Raw genomic sequence first — 25,397 nt, forward strand, 5'->3', positions numbered from 1 at the left:
GCCGCTCTCCTCTGGGCACTCCTCTCCTAACCAGAGAGCATTCCCTGAAAGGGCTCCAGCACAAGCTGCAGCCCCTCCTGCCCCAGCCCACTGTAACATTCACTGCCACACTATTTGGTTCCTTGTCACAATTCAGAGACTGACAGCATCTGGACAGAGCCTGTGCCCCAAAGCAAAGGGTTGTAGCTCTTCACCCTTCTCCCTACAGGGCCACCACTTACCCTTTTAACAAGAACAACAGCACAACCAGAGAGTAAACTCACTCACCTTTTCTCCTGAGCACTTCATGGGCAGCTGGGAAGAACCTCACACTTCTTGCAGTGTCTGCTGCTTCTGCAACTTCTTCAGAGCTGTTCGGGGCAGGCAGCCACCTCCTCACCTCTGCAGGCTGCCAATGCTGCTCTTTCACCCAGCTACGTGATAAAGGGCCCCTCACCAAGCCTTCATGGGCTGCTTTCCCCCCCACAAGGCAGAGGAAGGTACCAGCTGTGTGTCAGCTGTAGGTGAGTCTCTCCTTCCAAGCCTCAAGGGTACGAAGGCAGAACGCCACCAAGACAACGCACCAGGGCACTCAGTGTTTCGGACAGGGACATTCTATGTCAAAGGTCTGCCCTGGCTTTGAAGCCTCCAGAGTCTGACAGGCAGCAGTCAGAGAGTGGTACGTATTTACTGCCAGTAGTGGAGCTGGGGACTTGGGAGGCTTGTCTGCTCAACTGGTGCCCAGTTCAAGGAGAAAATGACCACAGCCAGGTGTCAGTAAGACAGTGCTGATTTCCTGGCCACCTTAACACAGAGCTGTCCACCAAAGCCAAGCAGCAGCTCTAGGTCAGCAGACAGCAGGGACAGAGAATGGCCAAAGCAGCTTTCCCAGCACCTGCTAATGAAATGTAAATTGCTGAGCTGTGGGAATGCTGAGACCTTGTAAGCAAGTGTGAATGGACAAGAGCAGCCTTTATTACAGCTGCTGGAGGAGCACAGTGAGTAGGAACTACAGACTGCCTTCCAAAAATCGGAGCGTTCATTGTGTTCTCTGAACTCCTGCGAGCAAGGACCACATCATGAGTCTGAATGGACAACGTGGTTGGTGCTCAGAGCTGCCAGCCCCAAACACAAAGTCAGTTGTCCTTCACACTGAAAACGCCCTCAAGCTACAAAGGAGCGGAAGGACTACAGAACCAGGAGCTGCATATATCAAGACTGATGCAAGGCAAAACACCAGTCACATACCAAAGGCTAACACAGTTCCACCCTTCACACCCTTTGTTGTCCAAACTCTTTGTTTAATAAAGACACCAATCATTAAGATGTGGGAAGGTTTACAGATGGATTGGACCCCTCTGAATGGAAACTCTGTAACCCCTAAAGCGCCCTCAAGAGCAAGCCACTGCCTTGCGCAGCGTCTCAGGCAAGCTCTGCCATCACACTTCATCAAGTCATCACAGGCTGTCTCCAGGCAGTGTCACTGTACTTCCCGTAGTACTAACACGTTAAAAACACCTCGAAGGGTTCTCCTTCCCTTCAGCTCTCATCCCCCTGAAAGAAAGTCTTTAGATTTAAAGGAGAATAGTTCTTAAGTACAGACCCGGCACTTGTTAATTCAAGTTCACTGATTGGTTTCAAAGTCATTTCTTCCACTTCTGTTTTGTATCTTTACTCTTCCTAAATTTCTTCTGTTGCTTGGGTCCTCTTGCTGTTTCCAATTTTCTCTTCTTCTCACTGGGAAACAGGAACAAAATTATCTGTTAAACATACACTTAGATTCCCATCAGCTGAGGAATTTCTGTTGTCAGAGGGGGCGAGGGTCTACATGGAGATATGGTTACTACATTCTGACTGCAGCAAACACACTGGAGCTCTGACCTCTGTAAGCACTGACAGGGCTCTCATTCCTGTATGTCTCATTCTGGAAACTCACTGCTTCCAGCATTCATGAAAACCAACATGAATATAGGAAGGGTGGAATGAGATCACATAATTACTTCAGCTGTCAGGCACCCCAGGAAGGGGAAATAAGCAAGCAGGCAAGCCTCAACTATAAATCCCTAAGGAAAAGATGAGGAAAGGCTCCATGCTGAGCAAGGTAAAAGAAAGAGGATAGATGAAAAGGAAGGAACTGCAGAGACACAGACTCAATATTCTGCAGGCTTAAGCTCAAATTTGAAAGACTTTTTCTTCCCTCAATTTGCATTTTCTCCAATGGGAAGCTCATAGGCTCCCACCCAGTGCTAGCTCCCCCAAAGCAAAGGGCACAGGGGCGTGGAATGAATTCTTTCATTAGAAGTGACCCAAGTACCGACTTCTGTGTGCGATCAGGGTGACAACCACGCCAACAGAACAACGTTACTGTCAGCAACCGAGTTCCATGAAGACAGGAGAGCACCCCAGAGCAACCCACAACTCAGAGCAGCAGCCCTGATGTCAGAGGAACCACTGAGTAACCCGGTGAGCGCTCAGTCTCTCCAGGAAAACTCTGCCTCGATCAGGGCTGTTGAGTTCATTTCATCTGCATTTAACTCTTCCACTTTGTTCTTCTTGAAAAACATTGTGATAGATAATAAAGCCAGCAGGAAAACCCAGGGAGATCTCTGTGGAGAATTTCAACTTCCTTAACCTTTTCAAACTGACGACGGAAGCGTTCTGTCCTGCTTTGCTCAGCACCTCGTTCCACTCTTCGTCATCACCCCGGATAATATATCTAAGTGAAAAAGGTAAAGGAAAATCCAAGTAAAATTGCTAGCACAGAGTAAAAAATAAAAATAAAAAAAGGTGAGGCACAAGCTACTCTTCAAAGTGAGCCCCTGTGTGGGCACCCAACCATATCAGTATTTGGAAACACGTAGAAAATTAGACTGGCAAAGGGATACAACAGCTTGTCACGACTCTGTCAGCAGGCTCAGCCCAGACTAGGTCAATAGCAACCAACAACTGTCCCCATCCAGAGCTGGTCAGCATCCAATGACATTCTCTCAGGAGCCCCTATTGTAAGCATCACAGAAGCATTCTATGAAAGCCTCTCACCAGAAAAGCAGAGTGCTGAGTAGAGTACATCTGTTATGAAAGCAAAAAATAAGACCACAACAGTTACACTTCCCATAGCAGGGGTGTACACTTCTACTTTGACCACTAATTTCTTATAAGACAGACCTTCAATCACATCAGCTTTAAGCCTGGCAACCACAACCAGAGCTATAACCACTATAAAGTTTTCTTTATAAAAGCTTGAGGGCTTTTTTTTTTTTCCTTTCCCTCTCCCCCAGAAAGGAGAGGGGAGATGGCTGTGCTGGTGAAGAAACAGGAGGCAGAAAGCAATGGCTTATAAAGAAAAGTTGGCTACATTAGGTCTAATGGTACAGTTTTATTGCATCAGTCCAGGACAAACTGAAGACCTCTCTCTTTTGAAAAGAGAAATGAAGATAACAATTGCAACTCAAATAAGCTCATGTCCTGTGTCCCTCGTCTACGTGTTCAAGTACCCTGGAAATTAGATGCACTTTAACTAAGCAAAGCAGTCATGTAGCAAAACTGAGTGTTTTTTCTCCACCTCAAGTTCTCAGAGATTTCCAATAGACCAGCCTTTGTTCATACAAGGCTGAACAATACTGGACAAAGCCTTTTCCAATCGAACAGCTCTGCCTCCGCTGTAGTTTTCTGTAACCTGTATTGAAAAGTGCTCAAAATAGGTTTTTGTCTCTTTCCTCGTGGTGGAGAACAGAATTCTATTTCTAGGTGAAGAAATGAACATGGCCCAAAATGACAGAGATATGTAACACTATCAACTCTAGTAAATGGAATGAAAAACTTCTAAAAATTTCTGGTAATACTGCCTTCCTAATGTGACTGACTTGCAAGTCACTTCAAATGACACCCAGTTTTTGTCCTTCCTTCAAATGAGACAACCAAAGATTCAAAGAAGCTTCTTTATTCCTTTTCTCAGATTGAACAGAGATTAATCTAGAACCTTAACCAGACAACTGGGATGCTAATGGAGTAAACAGGATTTCTAAGATGAAAAGTGGGAGGAGAGAGAGAAGGGAAGCAATCAGTGGCCTGTGTAACTCCCGTTGGCCTTGGAAAAGAGACATCTGCTGACACCTCAAGTAAATTACAGGTTCAGCAACTCAGTATCCTGCACATTGTCCAGCTCTCCAGTAGTTAAATGGCATCTGTGCACGTTGTGGTTAGTACAAGAGGCTATGGTTGGCTGTTCTGTTTCTGCTGGCATGGGGTTTTGACTTTTTGTTTTGTTTAAGAAGAAATTAAAAAAAAAAAATTCAAATTAGCTGGGTACCCCACTCACTTGAGCTGGACACGCAGCTAAGCTGGATAGCAGACCAGAGGACCTGGGTATTGGGGCTTTGAGGAAACTAATGACTCCTAGAAGCGTGGCAAACTGTAACATGAGGAACAGCCCACAGCCAGGCAGCTTGCTTTACTACTATCTTCTGCGGGTGTAACGTACATACCCCACACAGCCAGAATCACAAAGACAGGCAGACAGACACTAAGAGCTACAGCCATGAATAATTTATCATTTAAGGGACAAAAGAGAACGGAGGTAAACGAAGAATACACTGGAGCTCATGCCTGATGCCCTGGGACAGAGTTGAGAACTGATCCAGCATTCCTGTTGTCTTTGCAGCACTGTAACGATGAGCCAGCCCCGACTCCTACAACAATTCAGTTGTACACCTCTACAGACAGATCTCTCTGCTGCCCATGTGCTAACTCACAAGCTTTTGCTTTCTGTTCAGATACCAGCAAAGAAAGGGAAGTCAGTAAGTTCACACTCAGGGCTAGGACATACTTCTCAGGCAATGAACTCATGACAGCTGCAGATTGTGATACTGCAAATACAGCCTTGTCTCAGCAAGACACTGGAGTGACTTGGCTTTCAAACAGACACCAGGGGAAAACTGGATCTGAGACTCATATGGATGTATTCTTACTGTGTAAGGTTCATTTCCTTCAGCTTCCCCACTTCTTGCTTGTGTTTTTCTTGGAATTCCTTTGCAGCTTCTTCCTACAACAGGACAGCACAAAAGATGCATTAAGTCCTAAGTGCAACAGCAACCACGTAATGCAAGGAAAACGCCTTTCCCTCTGAAAGAGAAGCACATGCCCCCAAACAAGTACCAGACGATGCTAAAAAACTTTTATATCATTGCATTTTTATGTTATTTGTATACATGTGCTTTTAATATGTAACTCCAAAACCATCTTAGAAGGTTCTGTGAAAAATCTGTACTACAGATTAACAAAGCTAACAAAGCGTGACTACAAGCACGTAACGCAAAGCTGTCAGGTTTTAACCACCATAAATGACAGACCTGATGTGGAATTCTTTCCATCCAAGGAAATTTAGATTACAAGGCTCCTACTCCCAAGGGAACCCCATGAAGTGTTTACATATGTATCAAGAAGAAAGTTCGTAATTACCAAATCATCATGTAAAGATTTCAGCGTGGGCTCCATTACAATATCCTTTGTGGCCACCATCTGCTCCTCCACTGCTTTTTCCTGGACTGTGTTGAACAACTGAAAAGGAAGTAAGCCAACACATGTAAGACTTGCTAATGTTTCGTCTAGGTTATTGCTTTAAAATAAATAGGAAGCGCTGCCTGTCCCCACGGGACTCTTCCAACCTTGCAAATATTATCAGGCAGTTTTTCATTCCTGGTTCATGCACTCCAGCAGACTGAAATAAAAAGCTCGAGGCTGTTTCCTGAAGGCAGAATTATATGCAGGCTTTGTAATAAAGCTAAAATCAGTCAGCACTCAGTGTCACTTGGATAAATGAGAACTCGTAGCTTACAACATGCTCTATTAATACAACACCATCTGATGGGTGTTTGCAGCTAAAAGCTGCGGGTTTGGCTTTTGTACATTATTTTCTTCAAGATAATTATAGGGGCGTCATGCTGAGCAAATCACCCCTCCAAGGAACAACCTATGCCAGACTGCAGTAGCTTTGCTACCGTACCCCGACCCTTGAGAACTAGAGGCCCCAGGCTTGGGAAGCAATTGCAGGCAGTTGGCAAGTACCCTGTCCGTCTCGCCCTTTGGGAACTCATCACGTCACTCACTTTATCGCCGACATTGGAGAGACAGAAAACCAGATCCAAAAGATTCCAATTATTTTCCCAGACTTCAAGTCTACATCTAAATGACACTGGAGAAGGGTTTTTTCCCCCCAAGAAAAGTTGAGATGCCACCAACACAGTAAACAATCATAAACAAACAGCTCAGGCTCAGCTGGCAGTAGGGGCTGTATGCTCAGCATTTCAGTCAGGGCATTTCAACATTTAAAACCGTAAGACAAGCACTACTATGGGAAAACACTCCACAAATCAATGCCATAAATAACTGCTTTTTCCACTGGGATCTTCCTATCTTACAAAGAAATTTACAGTCAATTATTTGCAACATGTTAAAGATACACAGTTCTGATCCAGCTTACTGTTAGTGCCAGGCTCAGTACTTGTCACGACGACATTACCTGAACCACTTTGCGGACGATTCTGTTGAAAAGGCCCATCAGCTGACTGCTGGGCAGTTCCACCTCCTTTTCCAGCTGGTCCAGAGATTTGTGCTGTAGGCCAATCCCCAGGAAAAGGGCCTGAGGAATGACATGTATTTCAGTTACAGCGGCTTTTGGAGCAAATACAGGTGTATAACACCCTCTTATGCTCCCTACAATTTACCAAGTCCTCGCTCTACTCATGTAGTACAAGGCTTCTCTTGTACAAGCTGGAGCTTTGCTCAGATACACTGGAACATCCCTAAATGATTTTGTAGATGGCAGGTGCCATTCTGTACTTGGTACAGATGAAGACCTTTCTCCTGAAGGACAGTTCAAGAGCCAGAAGATTTTGAGGGGGTTTTAAGCCACAGTTCGCACGGTATTATAAATACACAGAGCACTTCACTGAACATGCAATGGAACACGATCCAAACGCAAACACTGCAGGATGAAGAACACTCAGAGCAGGAGAAATCATGAAGAAAACTACTAAAGCAGAAATTAACTGAAGCAAAGTCTTCTTTTAAAGATGATACAACACAGGAAATGGTTCCCAAAATATACACAAAGTGAGGTGAAGCCAGGCTTGCTCTCACAGCAATACATACCGACTGTGCAGCAGAGAGAGAGATATCACCCATCTGGTTGAGAAAAAACATCCTGGCAATGGTAGGTACCATATCCATGATGAGATGATAGTCCACCATGTTGCGAGAGTACATCTCTAACCTCTTCAGGTCATAGGGGATGAAAACCAATTCTAATTCGGCACGGCTTATGGCTGATGGGTACAATAAGAAGACAACAATGTCAAGGCCATTCTTCATAGCTATACAGGATCTCATGAGTACCAGCCAGCTGCTTGCCCCTAGGTTCACTTCCCAACACACTAGGTCCAGCTGTTTGGACCAGCTTGGATATTCAGTCTTTTCAGACAGCCACACATCCACATGAAAAAACACTCAAAGTGTCAAAACAGACTAGGGCATCAGCTCAGAGGTACCAGAGTGACTAAAACCAGTGAGGGCTGACAGTTTGCCCAGTCTTTAACTGTCTTCAACAGCAAAACCAACGTAAGAGCTCTGTTCCCTTGTAGTAGCAACTAATCCTCTTTCACCAAGACAGACATAAATTACCAGGTTCTCTTAAGACAACCACCCCGTTAGGCACACTGAGAAAACACCAGTTTGCTTTTAAGCCAGAAGGGACTGTCTTGCCTGGCTCCCTTTTTAATACTGCCTGTGTGTTTCCCCCAGCAAGTGCTGGATCCAGCCCTCTAATTTTGGGCTACCTAAAGCTTTAGTCAAAAAAGCAGCAGGGAAAAAAAAGAATACCACCCTCCCCACCCCCCAACTCCCCTCCCCCCCATTTTTCAGTGGCAGAAAACATCCTCTTAGCTTTTACTTGAGAAACAGAAGCATTTTACTGGGTAACAGGAACAAAACACTAACTGATCAAAGAGCAATTCAGGTCACTTTGCAAGTGACATCATAAAATGCATGCATTTGAGAATTCTGATGAACATTATATAAGGACTTCAAATTGCAACCCAAGAGCCAGGGTACTCACGTGGTTGTGGCTGCTGTTTGATATTTTTGTTCTGTAGAATATTCAGTGCCAATGAGGGAGAGAACGTGCTGAACTGGTAGGAAAGCAGAGAAAGGAAACGCCTCCTAAAATCTATAGGACAAGATGATACAATAAATGACTCCTGCCAATCTCTAAAATAATTGCCACAGAAGATTCTTCTACTGTTAGCAAAATCAAAGTTACCTTTCCAGAAGGCAGTGAGCCAAGGCTCCTGTTCAGCTTCCTCTTCATTCAGCATCTTCAGCATGATGCACGAATGCTCACCGGTCAGGTCATTCTGAGTAAGATACATTTCCCATCATCCCCATGAACCTTTCACACACTCTGCTCAACTGAAGAAGGCAGAGGTCTTCTACATCAACAACCATGCATGTACTGACTGCTACTGATCACCACTGCCTAATGTAAAGCCCGTAATCTTCTAGACTTTGTTAATCCCAGTTTTAAGGGATTTTGGCTTCTTGAGGTGACCAGTAGTCACCAGTATTGCAAATTCCTGCAGGTGCAGCTCAAGAGCCAGAAAAACAAAAGAAAAATGTAGTGACAGATTATTCTCCCCAAAAGACCCAGAAGTGCTGGTGCTATTTTTTCTAATCACCTTGACACACAAGAGCTATCAATTCAAGGGCCACTCTAGTGTTGTACCAATGCCCACATTATTAACCCTAAACAGCTGCACCTTCGTTCTAATTTTTTAACTGTAAGCTACTCAGAAGGCCACATTCACAACCCTAAAACTTTACTCCTTTCATTAACTACAGGCCCAAAGAATAAAAATCAACATAAATCAAACCCCAAATGTAGTCTCAGAAAGCTTCCCTGCCTAAATCCCATCTCACAGCAGCTCGTGGAAAGATGCCCAGTGATTTCGATAGGGCTGGATCTAATCCAGAAGCAGCTACTTACTGGTGTCTGCCTTAGATAAACTGGCACAAATCCAGCACGTTTCCAAAACCTGGGGAAAGGAAAATGAGAAAGTGCCCTGAGAATTATGGAGCTGTTGATTCTACGATAATACTTGTGGTTAAACACGATTTACTGTACAAGAACGAGGGCTGAAAAGCCGGGAAAAGTCTGTAAGACACTCTGCCCACAAATGAGGATGAACATTGACAAGAAGTAGTAGCAGCAAGTTCAGTAAGGTCTAGTTCTACTTTACTGGAGTGAAAAACTATCATTGTGAGACCAAAAAATGAGTAAACTTTCAGAGACTGACAGCCATGAAACAAGAGTTCCTGTATTTGACACGCTTTCAGGGCCTCCTTTAAAAACAGTCAAACAGGGTTTGACCAACAGCATCACAGGCTCCAAGGGGTTACCCTGGGGAGGGGGCTGAGGATTTACAGTTTACTCCAGAGGCTCTGCTCGCCTTCAATGAATTATGTTGTTCCCTGGCAAGTCCCAGGTCACTTGTGGACCAGAGAATATCCCAGACTCCTCAGCAAAATCCTACTAACATCCCTTTCCACCCTCCTGTTCCTTCTTGCATCTGAGTTGTTAACTGATCCTACAATTCATTTTGCCCAGCAGAAGGAGGACTAGTACAAAAAGACCTGCTGAGAGCAACCATATGGCATCCCAGACAAAAGGAGGCAGCAGGTCCCAGAACAACTGTCACTGGTAACCTACCTCCAGAGGCCATGGGATGACTACTCAATCAACTGCAGACAACATGGCAAATTTCAGCAGGAAGCCCTCCATGTGTGCCCCAGCCTCTCACGATTCCTTCTTTACCTACCCCACCACAGGCAACAACCAAGTAACTAAAAAAATAACTAGTGAAACACTTCATTCTCCCCCTCTACCCTGAGAGGAATCCTTCAAATACAGACAGACAGCTGAACCATTTGCTTTACAATTTGCAAAGGTTAAGTCTGTTTCACAACAGCCATTCAGTCCCGATGCTCTCCTGAACAGCCAAACCATCCACCACCACTTTCTGGCAGGAACTTGGCAGCACACTTGCTGGGAACAAAACAGGCTGCAGCCTCTGGATCCGAAATGCCGAATTGCACACAGCTGTCTGACATGCTCTGACTGGGTCAGGCACAATTTGGCCTCCACCACTTTGCTTCTGCTGAACTCAGGCTTATGTCATGTGCTCGTACAGCACCCTCAGTCCTCTGTAAGTGAGGGCAGGCCAGCAAGGAACCAAGAGTTTAGGTGATAAATGACTGCACTGCTTTTAGGCTAGCAACAGGAAGAATTCTGCATCATTTTGAAACTGTCTCTAAACTATGGATTCACCTTGTCCTACACCACGGCTAAGAGAGTCTCAGAGTCTCAGAACCCTAGGTATTTTGTAGAACTTGACAATCTTAGAAGAGTTAGCATTTCTTGTAAAATCATATGGTTTTATATACAGCTGTGTTGTAAAGTAGAGGTAAAATTTTTAAAAAGTTAATACATTATATTTACTGCTGCAGTAACTCAGGTCCTCTGCACTAAGAAAAGCAAGAGGCAGCTGCAGTTGCTGGTGGAAAGCATTTGCATTAGTCAGGGAACTAACAACCACCTTTGAAGTCTGCAGCAAGTGGGCTTGGAGCTGCCCTGGTTTTAGAAACCAAGTGAGGGCTACAGGTAGAGTAATGCCTTACTTGAGTAATCTTGGTGTTAAGCCATAAGATACCCCGAGATAGTCTAGGTTTTCAGCTGGTCTCTCGCTCAGTTTGAGCAGTAAAGGAGGTAAGTTCTTCCGAGGTGTCACAACCTCTTCTAATAAACTAACAGTCTGAAAGAGAAAGTGGAAATGGGTTAGTAGCAATCCTCACAGAAATCTGCACATTACATCTCTTCTTCTGGATAAGAAAATAAACACAATGATTTCTCTGTGTAAAAAGAAATATTCATTGAATGCCCCGTCCCTGGAGGTGTTCAAGGCCAGGTTGGATAGGGCCCTGAGCAACCTTGTGTAGATCCAGGCCTGGAGGTTGGTGGCCCTGCCTGTGGCAGCGGGGTTGGAACTCAATGATCCTTGGGGTCCCTTCTACCCCATGCCACTCTGTGATTCTATGATTCATCCAGACTTACAGTAAAAACCAAACAGCTCAGTGCAACAGAAAATACAAGACGTACTGATCTACATACCTCACTGCTCACAGTTACAATTTCTTTTGGCTTCTCAATTGTGTGTTCTTCCAAACATGGGAATTTGCCCTCATAGTACATCTGCAGTAAAGTCAGAGCTCTGCTGCCATAGCCCATCTGTGAAGTAGGAACAATACACTATAAGCAGAAAGACACATCTAGTTTTCGAGACAGAGCAACAACATTCTCCCCTTACAAACTCATCAATTCATCAGTGAGGGGATCCCTTGGTCACTGCAAAAAATGCATTTTCTTTGCTACACAGCAGCTCTGTGGAGAAGGACACTGCAGGGCTGGGGTATCCGAAATCACGGGAGCCCAGCTGGTAGCTCAGGACTCTGTAGTAGTTGTCGGTGCGTAACTCTGGTGCTCAGAAGTGTCAAACACCAGTCTGAATATTTGGTGGCAATCTCACAATAAATGCCACTGGATCCTGATCATATACTGCTGTGTGGGATGCCAGCATGCTACAGCGCTGCCTAGCAATGGCAGATGCAGGGCTTTGCTACACACCCCAAGGAGAGCAATACAATACCCCCTAGCCTGCTGTGCCATCTGACCACTTCTGTGCACCCGAGCTTAAAACACTGCCAACCAGAGCAACTGAAACGTTTGCCCTGTTCTCAAAGCCTGCCTGCACAGCCCTTCTCATGGCACCGCTGCTGACCATTCACAGTAACAGGGTTCCAAAATACTTTACCCCCTGATAATCCGGATGAACAGCAATGCGAACAACACGCCCACCAGAGAGGCCCCCAAAGTCTGGATCTTGGAACTGCAGAAAAGACAAATGGGAATTTAAAGAACCCGGATGGGTACTCTGGAAATAAGATATAGTGCTGGAATGTATCTGGGGTATTTATTCACCTGCTCTGAAATGGTCCAGGGAATAAGATCACCAGAAGCTTTCTTTCCCCTAGAAAGGCTGTTCATGATAGACTGGCGAGAGATCTCCCCCTCCATGCACACCTACAGAAAAGGTAAAAGATTATCAATGAAACAAAAGTGTTTTCTCCTACACTACAGAATGAAAATCTGGATTCAGTTGCTGAGTCCCAGCACTGACATTTTATGGGACCCCAGCTCTGCAACATGATGAGCAAACGCCTATGTGCTGACAAACAGGCTCTGCCCCACTAGCCCTGTCCCAAAAAGACACCAGCAGACCAGCCCAGTATGTCTGAGGCAGCAGGCCTTACACTGTGGAGTGACTGAAGCCTGAGCAGATTAAAGAACAAGTGCTCTATGCAATCTCTGTAGTACCTCAACAGTAAAAACAAAAGCTTGTCCCACCAGTATTTTTCTTCAAATGCCATATATTTTTCTGGTAAATGGGCCTTTTTCTTTTCAGAAACAGTAAATTTAACTACCTGCATCAAATGCAAGTAATTAAGAATTTGTATTCTTAAAGAAGGAAGGAAGCATATAATCAGGTACCTAACAGGAAAGGGCTGAAATACTTCTCCCTCTCTAAGCACACACATCAGAGGAGGTTGTATTTTTGCAGTTCTGCTGCAAACAAAAGGAATTCCAGAAATGTGGGATAAGCAGAGTGAACCAGTGAACCAACTCTCCTTGGAGGAAGTTGAAATGGGAGGACAAAATAATTTCTTGGAGCAGCAGTTCAGACCCTCATGGGCGTCTCAGGGTAAAGACACTGCAGAGACTGGGAGGTCTGCGTGAAAGCATCGGCATCACAACGCACTCACACACCAATAAGCAAAAAGTGAGGGGAAAAAGGTGGCCTTAACACATGGTTGTAACACGCCCCAAACCCCAGAACTGAACTGCCATCTCCTCCTAGATTGTACTGTGGCAGCAGCGAACAGCGGCAGTACACGGTCTCACGGCAGTGCACTGCTTCATTACTGCACAGCTCCATTCCTAGATACATGCTGCCCTCTTACCTGAACAACAGCAAGTACTTCTGGTAAGGAGTTCTGGGTAGGAGGAACAGGTGGCAAAAGGCAAAAAAGGTGATGGGCAGGTGCATCAGACAGCATCTGGAGGTCATTGGGCGAGTTCTGGCGGGGACAGACATATCAGAAAGCTCAAGAAGTATTCCATGAGAACAGCTTCAAAGTCACTGAATTCTAAACAATCCTCCATTTTCCAAATTTAAAGCTATTAAGAAACTTGGAACTAGTACAATACTGAGGGAAGAGGCAGCTCACAGCCCAGTTTACAGCTGTTACACCACCAGACAGCATCTGTTTTTCTCAAGAAAAAAATCTTTTGCTCTAATGTGTGTGGAACTGAACTTTCTGGTTTTACACAGCTACTTATCCCTTAACGTAAGAAACTTTAAAGAATATTATTTTTAAGTGTCAGATTTTTAGTACTCTGTACTTCAGTACTTCCAGACTTGGTCACTAACATTTACTGGTCATCCATGGCCTTGACACTTTGCGATGAATTATCACTCTTTTCAGTAGTACAACAGTACTATGGTGATTAACTTTAGGCTACTAGAAGTCAGTAACTGGAGAAGAGGTTCATCACTGATACTATCCTGACCAGCCTGCAGGCTCATCTAGAACTTAGTCTCCAGAATTTCTCAAGACAAAATTATTCCAGGTATCTGTAAATCCAGAGTATTCACCCACAACTAAGCCAGCAATCTTCTCTGATAAAGGGTGAACAGGGCTCTGTATACTGTAAGGAACAACTGAAGCTGTTCAGAAACCTCAATTAAGCCAATTCAATTAGATTGTGATAAAAAGCACTGGTGCCTCTCCTATTTGAAATTCTGATAGAAGCAGCACAAGCTTTACCTTGTAGTGTGAAGCCACATAGAGGGCCATCAGTCTCTGCAGAAAAACTTCTGATGCTCTGTGGTAACAAAAAAGTGTGTCTCTGTTCACATAGTATCTGAACAGAAGGGTTAAGGAAACAACCTCCTGGAAACAAGGACAAAGCTCCTTGTTGGTTTAGGAGTAATGTTTTCAATACAGCCTTGGGCTACACGCTGGGTGTGTTCTTAGGGTGGAAGGCTCTTTCTACAAGAATGACTGACTTTGGGCAGTGTTGATAGCTTTCACACCCTTCACCATACATCAGGATTGTTTCTGCAGTAAAACGAGTTTGGTAATGCCCTGGCAACACACACTACCAGTCTTACAAGGCAGGGGTAAGAGCTTAACTCCAGAAGTGTGGTCTTACGGCTTCTGTCAAAAGATCATGTGCTTAGGTGGTCATATTAGCTGGAGAACCCACTTATAAAACAGCTTGAAAAAGCCTCCTTCACTTGAAAGCAACATATTTGGATCAGAGCACAGTATTTGAGCAAGGATACAGGTCACAAGTCTCAGGCAGTGGGCACCCGGAGATAATTCTGGTGATGTTGAGACAGTCCAAACACAGCAGATCATTCAGCCACTTTTCAACTGGGTCACCAGGGGCATATCTGATTGACTCATGGAGGGAGACTTCATGCAACGTACGTGCTGCAAACAGATTTCAGAGAAAAACATCTGGTGCTGCAAGTTACAGCTAGCAAAGAATTGTATAGGATCAGTGTCGTTTGAAGGGCTCCCAGGAGATTAGAAAATCATTTCCTGAATAGCTTTCATCCCTTAAAAGCCCTCACATCTGAAAATGAGGAAAAAACCATTTGTTTTTCCTTCATTTCCCCATACTGCTGCCTTCCTACAGCTGCAAGGTACATGGATACATGGGATGCCCATCAGCAGCACTGGAGATCACAGTTACACAACCAAGTACCTGAGGTGAGTTTAGCTGTAGCCGTAGATTTGTTCTCTGCTGTCATGGTCACCTGGGTTTGTGCGCTCTGTTGACGGAGCTGCTGAATGAGCTTCAGAGACAGCGACCGACCAGTACCCTCGTACCTGAGAGGCAGAAGACAAGAAGTCTAAAGCAAACCAAACAGCACACCCAAGCTCCAGCACAGAACCAGGCTGCCACCAGAGCCATGTGCTGTTCTGAGGCCTATGAGTGCCCCAACTATCTGTGGGAATCACTGCCTTTTGATGTTCTTGCATATTCAGGACATGACATCCTACCCTGTCACCACCTCAGTCTCACCATATTGGAAGGAAGATGTCATTCTTCCCTCTCTCCTAACAGATTTCCATGACAGATGAAGAGTTAACATGACCTGATGTAACAGTGTGTAATTAGAAAAGTACTGTAGGTAAGAAATAGTCCACTGGCACCCACATGACTGGTTTCCCAGGCAGACAGCTGCCGCTGAAGCCTTACCCATTGATTGTAGAAGCCATGAAAACAAGGTAAGGACCTAGCAGGTTTTTCACCAGGGGCAGAGGAATGGCAGCAGCTTCATCAATCACAACAAGTTCGGCTTGACCCAGTTTCACAGAATCAGCAGGGTGTATGTACTGCAAGAAATGAGAGGACACCAGCACTGTCAACAACAGCTTATCTGGGAATTAAGGAAGTGTCAGAGTTGGCAAAGCTGGAGCCTTGAAGAGCTGTTTCTTGTCCCTGCTCTCCACCACCATCAAACCAGAGACTGACCAACAAAACATTACCCTAACAATTGGGTCACACATGTTGTTTTGCACATTTCCACACAAATTTCTCTGCAGAGATCATGAAAATAAAGGAAATCTAATCAATAGATTCCTCTGGTTTTGTTTCAAGAAGAAACCCACAAGCAATTACCAAGGGACCTTTGTAATGCACAGAAAGAAATAAGCTATTTTGTGAAAGTCACTCACCAGAAAAAAGGTCTGTCTTAAAGAGAAGTCACTCAGGACAGTCACGCGTCACGTAAAATTAATACACTTAAGAGCAGAACTACTACAGCATCAGTAAGGCCAACAGCTAAGAACAAAAGGTAGAAAGGCAAGAGCAGAAAAATGGCCAGTTACCTGAATTGTCTGTCTGTGCTCCTTGAACACATTCACCCTCACAACAGCCTTGTTAAACTCAGGATTTAAGGACTGAACAATCTCGTAGTCCAGATGTTCCTGAAAGAAGAACATGGTTTACCAGTACCATCAAAACAAGCTCACCAAGACCACGCCGATACTTCAGACTCCAGTTAAAAACACTTACAACAAAAGCCTAACTCAGAGACCTGAGGAATTACTTATTTATGTTGAAAACAATTTCATTAAAAAAAAAATTTCCCAACTTAAAACCAGAGAAGGAAACTGTACTGAGACTCACTGTTGAGAACATTATTAAAAGGGCTGGGAGGGGAAAAAGCTGGTTGCTAACAGATGTAAAGAAAAAAAAATCACAGATGAGACGCAAACACCCTCCTAAACAGGAATGCTGTGAAAGTACTGTGAAGTAGCCTGGTCTCCTTACCTGATACTGCAGTGCATCAAAGCCTTTAAATATGAACTCAAAGAGAGTGTGAAGGTTATCAGGGCTTGGAGATGTGACAAAGATATTGGAGTAACTGCACAGAAAAATAAAACGAGATTTTATTTCTACATATACATACTAAGAAGGGCTGAATTTACCTAATAACCAAAACACAGCAGATGCCTTTAGACACTTATCTCACTTCACATGTCACTATTTTTGTTTAAAAGTTTTCTTATTACCATGAAACAGAAAAACCTCAATATCAGCATATGAAGCAGTCAATATATATAAGAATAAGAAGGAAGGGTAAAGGACTGGAAGTTACAAATATATCCAGATCCCGTCAATTTCTCCTTATAAATTCATGGATGAGATAAAGCCTGGGAACCGGGGAGGATCACTCACCCAAAAGCTACTGCTCCAGCAATAGCCAGCCCCAAAGCAGCAGATTTACCACGTCCCCTGGCTGCTGTTAATGCCACCGTGCTGCGTAGAGTCTTCTCAGAAATGGCTTCAATAAATTTCAGAACCGCTTTTGCCTGATGATCAGAAAAAAAACCAGAAACTAAAAATCAGCTGTACTTAAATTGCTTTTAGTGTTACTTATACTTATCACTAGTACATGAATTCTTTCCTAGAACATGAGGAATGCAGGCCAAGACAAGATGTGAGAGATGAACATTAAAACCCAAACAAGCAACTTGCAAGAAGCAGTAATCCTGACCTACGGAGTTCTTGCAATTAACTCATGTTCAACACAGAGCAGCCATCAGTCCAGCAGCTCTCAAGTACTGCCTCCGTGGCTCTGACCACCAAGTGCATTCAGCAAGACAGGAAGAGACATGCTGCTCTCAGAGGGGGAAGATGACTGTATCTGGGCAGTGAGAAGGGTCACTATAAAAGGGCTGAGCAGTGCATGGCTCTGGGAGCCACCAGGCTGAACTGCAGCTTCTGGGCAGAGACCCCGAAACAGAAAAAGACAATCCCAACCAGGCTTTCATTTGCCCTAGTCAGTGATTCTCAAACTGGAGTAAAAAAAACATGGAAGGGAGGCAGGAATAGGGGCATATTAAAATATGACATGGATTTTCAACTTCTTTTCAGAACCAAACTGAACAGACGCTCCAGGTTAAGTTTTCTGCTTATTTCAAACCTTGAGATGTCATCATGTCTTTAGACGTGGACTTCTCTAGATCAGCTTCCTATCTCCATTCCAGACCTTCCACTTACTCTCAACTTCGTGAGGAAAACCAGTGATACCGTCACTGAGCTACCACATCCAATCAATTTTTCAAGGGACTTCTCTAAAGCCACCCAGGTCACTGCTCACACTGAGATCTGATTACATGCACGATCGGTACCTAAGGCGACCTGTCAAGCACAGAATCTCTCATATTTAAACACCCCACCAACCTGATCCAGGGTCTTACAGCCATCCACCAAAACTCCTACAGGCTGCGTATCCTGCAAGCTCTCCTTCAGTTCTTTCAGCTCCAAGTCCTGCGGCCGGAGGCTGTCTTCCTGCGAGCACAGGATTTACCAGAAAAGGGTTAGTAAAGGACATTTATGTATACCTTTGGGATGTCTTCTGATTTCTTTTATCAGGAAGAGAAAGGGATCTCAAAGGAAGTGTTTTAACAAGTTGAATACCCTCCCTAGAAACAGAAAAGGGGACAGATATTAAACTGCAAGTTTACACGAGAGGAGGGTATCCTGGCTTCCCCAAGCTTGGAGGAAAAAAGGAAAGGTTTTTTCAGGACACAGTAACTGGAGAATGGCATTGCTTGGAACAGGAGACATTTCTGTAGAATTTAATTCATTTTTCAGTCTTCGGGTTCTTCCAAAATTTATGAGGGGTTTTTTTCACTTGTCATGAGATGTTCATATTACCACATAGGGAGAAAAACTACTGCACCAGCAACAGATCTGTTTTCAAACCAATATCAAGATTTTCAAGGTCAAACAATAAACGTGAACACAAATGCAATTAAATTTTAAATAGGAATTAATTCTGATTTTCCTAATTGTCCCTTAAAATTCCAAAGGCAGCAGTCTATCCATCCAAGACATAACCATTTGTGCCGCTGTCAGTATTTTTATAATGCTAAAGGGAATTTGCTGTATTTTTTTAAAATCAGTGCTCTGTTAAAATGTTTTTACCATCTCTGATAGAACCTATGTTGTCATTTCTTAGGCAAAACAAAACCCTTTGAAAGTGTAAAGATTTCTATTTAAAACTGACGGCATTTTACTCTAGTCTCCACTGGCAAGTGATAGAAGGATACATTTCCAACAGTACAACCTGCACGTCTGGCTTATGTTCAGTGAATGTTTCCTGAAATGTGGTATGCATAACTCAGACACTGAAACAACTGCCACAACTACCACAGCTTCTAGGCATCACGTATTTCCTGAGGTTGTAGTATTTCCAAAGCCTTTTCCCACCCTCCAACCCTCAACAGCTCTTTTTATCTGTCTCATCCCAACTGTCTATCAGCTTGAAATCTCTCCAGCAATACAGGAAGATCAATGACAGGCAAGTACACAAAAAGCTGTGACAGAAAACACCCAAGGGAGGGGGGGAAAAAAAAAAGCCAGCTTCCCATACTTCACCCATCCCAGGTATGATTTTTGCAAACATTCTGCATCCTGTCTGCAAGGCCCTTGTTTGATGTAAGTCAGGGTGAAAGGAAAGCTTCCTCTTTCCAAAAATCTTTAACACGCTGTAGTCAACTCGGACCAATTTCTCCTGAGGAAAAGCAGCCGACGCTGCTCACTGACCTGCGACTGGGGTGGAACAGGTGTGATGTTCGCAACGTGACTGGAGATGGGCAAGATGTTCAGCTGATCATCAATCACGATGCAATTCTTGCACGAGGCCAGAGACAGAATGAACCTGAGCAGTCAAACAAAGGCAACTCAGTAAAAACACTAGCAACACAACTGTATTTTGGCAGTTAACTTAAACTCTTTTCTGAACCCAGGCACAGTATTTATGGCTACTTACAGTGAGCTCTGACAAGTTCACACAACTGGCAGTCTGCCTCTTACCACAAAATGAGTCATCTACACAAAACAGGTCTCCACTTACCAAGATGTCTCCAAAGAGGAATGCTAACTAAAGACATCTACCAAGAGAGCATTTAAGTAGGAGGTAGCTGCACAAAAGTGAAGACATAAATCCACAGCAATTGTGACAAGCACTGACCCCCAAAGACTGCAGTCAGCGCTGGCTTATTCATCCTTCTAATTCCTGACATCACATAACCACCTGCCTGCTAAAGAATGAGTTCTGTAGTTTTCCTATGGCAGGAGCTAGGGCTCACTCACTCACTAAGAGCCACTTATTCTATACAATAAAAGCAGAGAAATCACCTTTACAAAGCGCTTCTAAAACTACAGAGAATACTCCCCACTGAGCAGTTTTATGTTTTACAGTAGCCCAGTAACTATCTGACTCTCGGTGCACGTGGAGTACGTGTTTCTACTGAGCATTTCAAAACAGGGACTCAGTACAGTTGATGCATTAGGGCCTGTTTGCATTTAGCCCTTGTAACATATGCCAAGATTTTGTATCCAGTTCCTACAACAACAAACCGTGTCCGTTTCCAGGACAGCACATGACAAGCAGCCCTATTCCAATGCAAACCTAGAGGATGCTTTCCTCATGTGAACACATGGTGCTGTTCCAGGTGCTTTTCTGGGGCACAGAGCACAGATCTTTGAACACTTCTAATAACTCACCTCTCATTAAACCGTCCTACCACGTCCTGGTGTGCCTCTGTTCTGTAGCGAGAGTGCACATCCTGAAACAAAGAGAGCTCGTGAGGCTGGAGAAGGCACAGCAGTAACAGTACTGATAGTTAAGACTGCTACTCATAGGACAATCCCAACTTCTTTTCCACTCCTGGGGATTACAACCTCCCTTTCTCTCAACGCCACATCTCAGACACCACTCTGATTTTCTGTTTGTTGTGACACATCCACGTTTTCCAAATAGTTGTCGAAAATGTACTTTTTCCCACCAATAGTTTTCATAGTGTCCTCACTTATTCTTGCCTGATTTAAAGGTCAACTCTGCCAGGTAGGGAACATTTCAAACACCTCAGGAATACTAAGTAAAAATAGCCTATTGCTTTATTATTGCTCATGGAAACAGTTGCTGCTCCAGGTGTATATATACTCAGTGTGAACAGTTCATATCTCACCTAGCTACAGCTCACAAAACCCTCCAAGGGCTGGCACATTTTTCATTTAACTTTCCTTTACATGGGCAGAGATCTTAAATACTTTGCAAAACCACTGTAAAACAGAGGAACAGTCACATCTGTGGATGACAGGCATGTCTTCCTCCTGACAGCAGTAGTTCAAGCCAGAGGTTGGCAGAACTGCCTAAGCGTAAGACACATTCAATGGCAGATGAATGAAGGAGCAGGAAGGATGACTGAAGACCACAGCCTGATATCAAAAGCAAAACTTGGCATCACCACGATGTATCTGCTTGTATGTAACAGACATGTTCTGCTGAACATACCATGGTCATTGTATAGAGCTGCTTCAGTGAGTTCATAGTTCTCAGGAGAATCACCACAATTCCACCCCCTTCGACTGTTTCAACAGTTCTAGCTAGCAGGTTTGGAGTCAAGGCTTCGAAATCCTAGGAAATAAATAAAACTCTGAAGTTGCTAGAGCTTACCAGCACAGCCAGCACCCACCAAAAGGAGCAAAAACCGTAAAAACATAATTTCTCAACGCTTAATTCACATTTAACATTCACATTAACCAACATCCCATTAAAGTTCTATCGACGAGGCTCTCCCCCCTCACAAAACTTGTAGAAGATACTTAAGGTCACCATAACTCAAATAACAGAATCAGCAAATACTATTCCTTTGAAACAAGCACAAGCTCCTTTTTCAGTCAAAAGCTTAAGCCCTTACCTGAAGCACACACATGCCAAAAGTGTTGCCGAGAATCTTGTGAGTTTCGTTGTAGTAGCAGTAGCGGATGTTGGTGGCTGCTATGAACAACTCGAAGGGATCGTCGTCCTTGATGTTCAAAGTCCCACTTTTAATCTTCTTCTGCAGCTGTCGCATCCTCTTCTTCCGGTGGCTGGAGAACAAAAGCATACAGCTGTTTTCTTGGGAAAAAGGTTTGAGAGGAGCACATTCAGGCCCACATTCAAGTCTAACTGCAAGTCAGAGAGCGGCCTCCAAGGAGGGAAAAAAATACTATCAGTCTGGGATGACTCCCGCTGGTTCCCCGATACTGCCCCCATGTGCCTCAGCCCACAGCGGCGGGTATCACACAGAACCAGCTCGCTCCGAATCGCGTGCTTTCGGGTAACGCTCCCTGCCTTTGCCTGCAGACTGTAAGTACACACAGAAACCTAAGAATTGGGATTTTAAATACTTTCTCAAAATGGAGGTGTTCTAATGCTTCATCGGTATTCAGTCCTAAATATCACCAAGGGTAAAAAAACCAAGGAATTAAAAGTTTTGGCCTTCTAAGATTAAGAAGGGGAGAGTGAGATCAGTCCAGAGCAAGAGAGTTGGTGTTAGAGCTACAGAAAGAAACCAGAAGTACCTAGTGCTGGTGTCAACTGTACTGTGGAGGACAAATTCTAGACCTGGAAAACCAAACTTCCAATAGCTCCTCCAAGAACTAATCTTGTTTCTCTTTACAACCCTGTCACAGAACCTAAGGACAGCAGACCAGTCACAGAGCTTTTGCATCACATAAAACAGTGACCACAGCATGAGACATGCAAAGTATCTTACCTGCTAAAGCCCAGCTCCTTTTTATAACACCACAGGACAGAGGGCCTGGCCTTTACGGTAGCTTTAGACAGCATGTGATGAAGTATAACCACCTGCCAAAACACAGAAAACTTTGTAAACAACTGCACTCACAAGCTAACATCAGAGCAAACCCATGTTTCTATCCTTCATTACACAGCTACATTTTCTACCCAGCAACCCTGTGCAAAACAGAAGGATCCCTTGATATGTTGTGAAGGTGACTACACTTTTCACAGGGACCTGCGTGTCCGTGCCTTCTCCAGGGCTGCATGACATCCAGTACACCGAATTATACCTGCTGCTTCCTCAGCCCTCTTCTTTGGCAGAACTGCTAAGGACTGCGCAAACAGAAGTCTATTAATCCTGGCTAAGGACAGCTCACAGCATTTGTCTCTGTGTACAGATTTCCCACCAGGCCCTTCAGATTTCTCCTACAATGTAACAAGGTTGCGTTGTGAGCTGTGATCCTCCTGGGGGTTTGGCAGCCCAGCCCACCTCGCTGCGCCGCAGCCCGGGCAGGTGCAGAAGGCAGGCTGGCTGCTCTGCAGCACAGGTCACCAGCTGAGATGCCGAACGCAGCCAGACTCAGGATATGCCCCACCAGAACCCAGCCCTCCACTTCAGCAGTGGATCAACGGCAACTCTCTTGTACTGATCCACGCGCTATTTTCCCGAGTTTTTTAATAACTAGGTAATTTCACGGCCCCGGGAACCGGAGACAACCGAACTGACTCATCCTAAAACGTTAGGGCTTTGCCGCGCTGTTCTTCCCCTTCGTGCTGGAACCCCACTGGCCGCTGAAGAGAAACGCGCTTGCGGCGCTCAGCTCAGCTCGGCTTCTCCGCACGAGGCCACGGCGCCGGTTCAGCCCGGCCCAGCCCAGCCCAGCCCAGCCCAGCCCAGCCCAAGCGCCGGTGCGGCGACATCCGCGCCGCGACTCGGGGCCCCCAGCGCGGCGCCCCGCGGCCCGGGGGGCAGGGAAAGGGCTCCAGAGCCAGGAAACCAACCACCCTTCGCCGCGGGCTTTTAAGGGGCCAAAGCTCTCACTTAACGCCCGCGAGCCTCCCAAGCCGGCCATGGTGGAAGGTTCCCGGCCTCCGCCGCCTCCCCGCACGGCGGGGCGGTACTGGGCCGCACAGGGTCGGCCCGGTATCGGTACCGGTACCGTCCCCTCCCCCGCAGACGGAGCGAGCCCCTCCGCCCGCCGGGCCGGCGTTACCTGGTCCTTGCCGCGGTCGCCGACCACCACGAAGAGGCCCCGCTGCCGCTCGGCCACCCCATTCTCGATCAGCACCCGAATGCGGTTGTCCACCTTCCGGCGCTGCATGGCCGCGCGCTGCCCGTGCCTGCCCGCCGCCCACGGTCCCGGCGGCTCGCGGAACACCACGTGGGAACTGCGCGCGCCACGCACCGCGGCAGGACCCCAAGGCTGCCCCGCCGTTCGCCTGCCAGAACGTGTACTGTGTGTACGTGTGAGGCGGGGAGTCTTGCGCCCGGGCGCTCAGGCACGTGTTAGCCCGCCCGGGAGCGGTTCTGCGGGAACAAACGAGGGGAAGCTGTGCGGAGTCTCCGTGCGGGAAGAGCCGCGGGGGGGCGGGGGGGGGGCGGCGTTAGCTCCGCGTCCCCATGAGCGCACGGCGCCCTCCGCTCCGCCGCGGGTGGCGTAGCTGGGCGACTCGGGCTGTATAGCGGGGACAAGCCGCCCTCCCGCCGCCCCTTCTCCCCTGTCAGAGCCGCTGCCCTACAGCCGTGCTGGCTGCCCAGCCAAGGCCGCTGCTCGGCCCGTCCCTCCCAGCGCAGCGGGGTCGAGCTGGGTGCGGGAGGGACAGGGGAGCGCACGCACAGAGAAGCGCCGTGAGTCTGCCCCGGCGCCGCCAGGCACGGCCTTGCCCGGTGAAACCGGGCTCGGAGCAGCGCCGCAGCCCGGGAAAGGCAGCGCGGGGTGGGGGCGGCCTAAGCAAGACCCTCGCGTTGCAGAGCGGCACCAGCCTGGGACTTCCAGAAACAGCGAATCCCTTCTCCAGCTGACAGCGAAACTATTCCTCGCAGCTAAACTCCGCACCGCCACCCCCCCGGCACCAAAGCCGAGCCAGGCTCTTTGCACAGACAGGTTTATGCTCAGCTTGCACGCAAGCAGCAAAGTGTGTAAAACCAGGTAATGCTGTAAGGAAAACTGTGCTTAAGAGCACTGGTTGGAACTTCGGGATATTTAAAATACAGCAAAAATAGGATAAAACTACTGAATTCACAATGATAAGGGCTGCGGCACAGTTAGCTTTTGAGGAGGTGAACCCAGGTACAGCCGACCACCAAGGCCACACCGCCAGCACAAGCCCAGGGCTGCCTGGGGGAATGGGTACGAGGCACTTGCTTAAAAGGGAAGGACGGAGAGCATTTAAATAGATTTATTTTCCAAGTGTTTACATAAGCCATGGACCAATTTGTTTTAAACGCCGAGTTAAAGAACTGCAAAGACATATATACAGGTATGTTTAAGGCCATCGGAAAATTTAAATTTGACAATTAACTAAAACGCAACTCTGAAGACTTACTGCTATGGTAGATACATTACTCAAATTTATTCTAAAATCAGATAGCTTAAAAAAAGGAAATACAATTTCATTTACTAAAAGTCTAATGGATAATTACTAAAACTGAACTTGATACCAAAATTTCAGACGTACTCCCGCTCCACTGGGTGTCCCGAGTACATTTTACAGGAAGGAGAAACTGGCCACCACAGTTGGAACTGGGGTTAAGTTACACCCATCTGATGACTTTGTGAGCGCTATAAAGTGTGTGCAGGGGGAACAGAACCGAACGTGGCTCTCAAGATTAATGGGTGAGTAACTGCAGCAAGAGCTAACACCGGTAAACGTTAATTCAGAACAAAATGCCAAGCTAGGAAAACTTCACCCCAATAAAGCTCCCTTAAGCACCACTAAAACTGGTTTCCAAAATGTGCATCCAAAAGCCAGATTCCCTTCTATTAAGGATAGATCTGCAGAGCCACAAATAACTGTAATTGCATTATATTCAAAAAGCCTAAGGAAGCGGTTAATAGAATAGCACCTCTCCCCTCAGACAAACCGTTGAGA

At 45.8% G+C, this 25,397-nt stretch overlaps 1 protein-coding gene across 1 annotated transcript; it reads right to left on the reverse strand.

Moving 5' to 3' along the window:
• Nucleotides 1-1,265: 1,265 nt before the first annotated feature.
• Nucleotides 1,266-23,626, reverse strand: NAT10 (N-acetyltransferase 10; the record flags this gene model as incomplete). Its single annotated transcript, XM_084263514.1, has 28 exons — nt 1,266-1,716; nt 2,612-2,695; nt 4,947-5,020; nt 5,437-5,535; nt 6,497-6,616; nt 7,129-7,301; nt 8,090-8,200; nt 8,294-8,387; nt 9,017-9,065; nt 10,708-10,841; nt 11,198-11,314; nt 11,898-11,972; nt 12,065-12,166; nt 13,105-13,221; nt 13,972-14,068; nt 14,493-14,643; nt 14,921-15,045; nt 15,419-15,555; nt 16,051-16,149; nt 16,496-16,589; nt 16,904-17,037; nt 17,912-18,019; nt 19,280-19,394; nt 20,243-20,304; nt 21,033-21,155; nt 21,439-21,610; nt 22,279-22,370; nt 23,519-23,626. The coding sequence occupies 28 exons, from the start codon at nt 23,624-23,626 to the stop codon at nt 1,623-1,625; spliced, it is 3,060 nt and encodes a 1,019-aa protein (XP_084119640.1). The 3' UTR covers nt 1,266-1,622.
• Nucleotides 23,627-25,397: the final 1,771 nt, after the last annotated feature.

This window comes from Gallinula chloropus (genome assembly GCF_964237585.1).
Source record: "Gallinula chloropus genome assembly, chromosome: 4".
Classification (NCBI taxonomy): Eukaryota; Metazoa; Chordata; class Aves; order Gruiformes; family Rallidae; genus Gallinula; species Gallinula chloropus.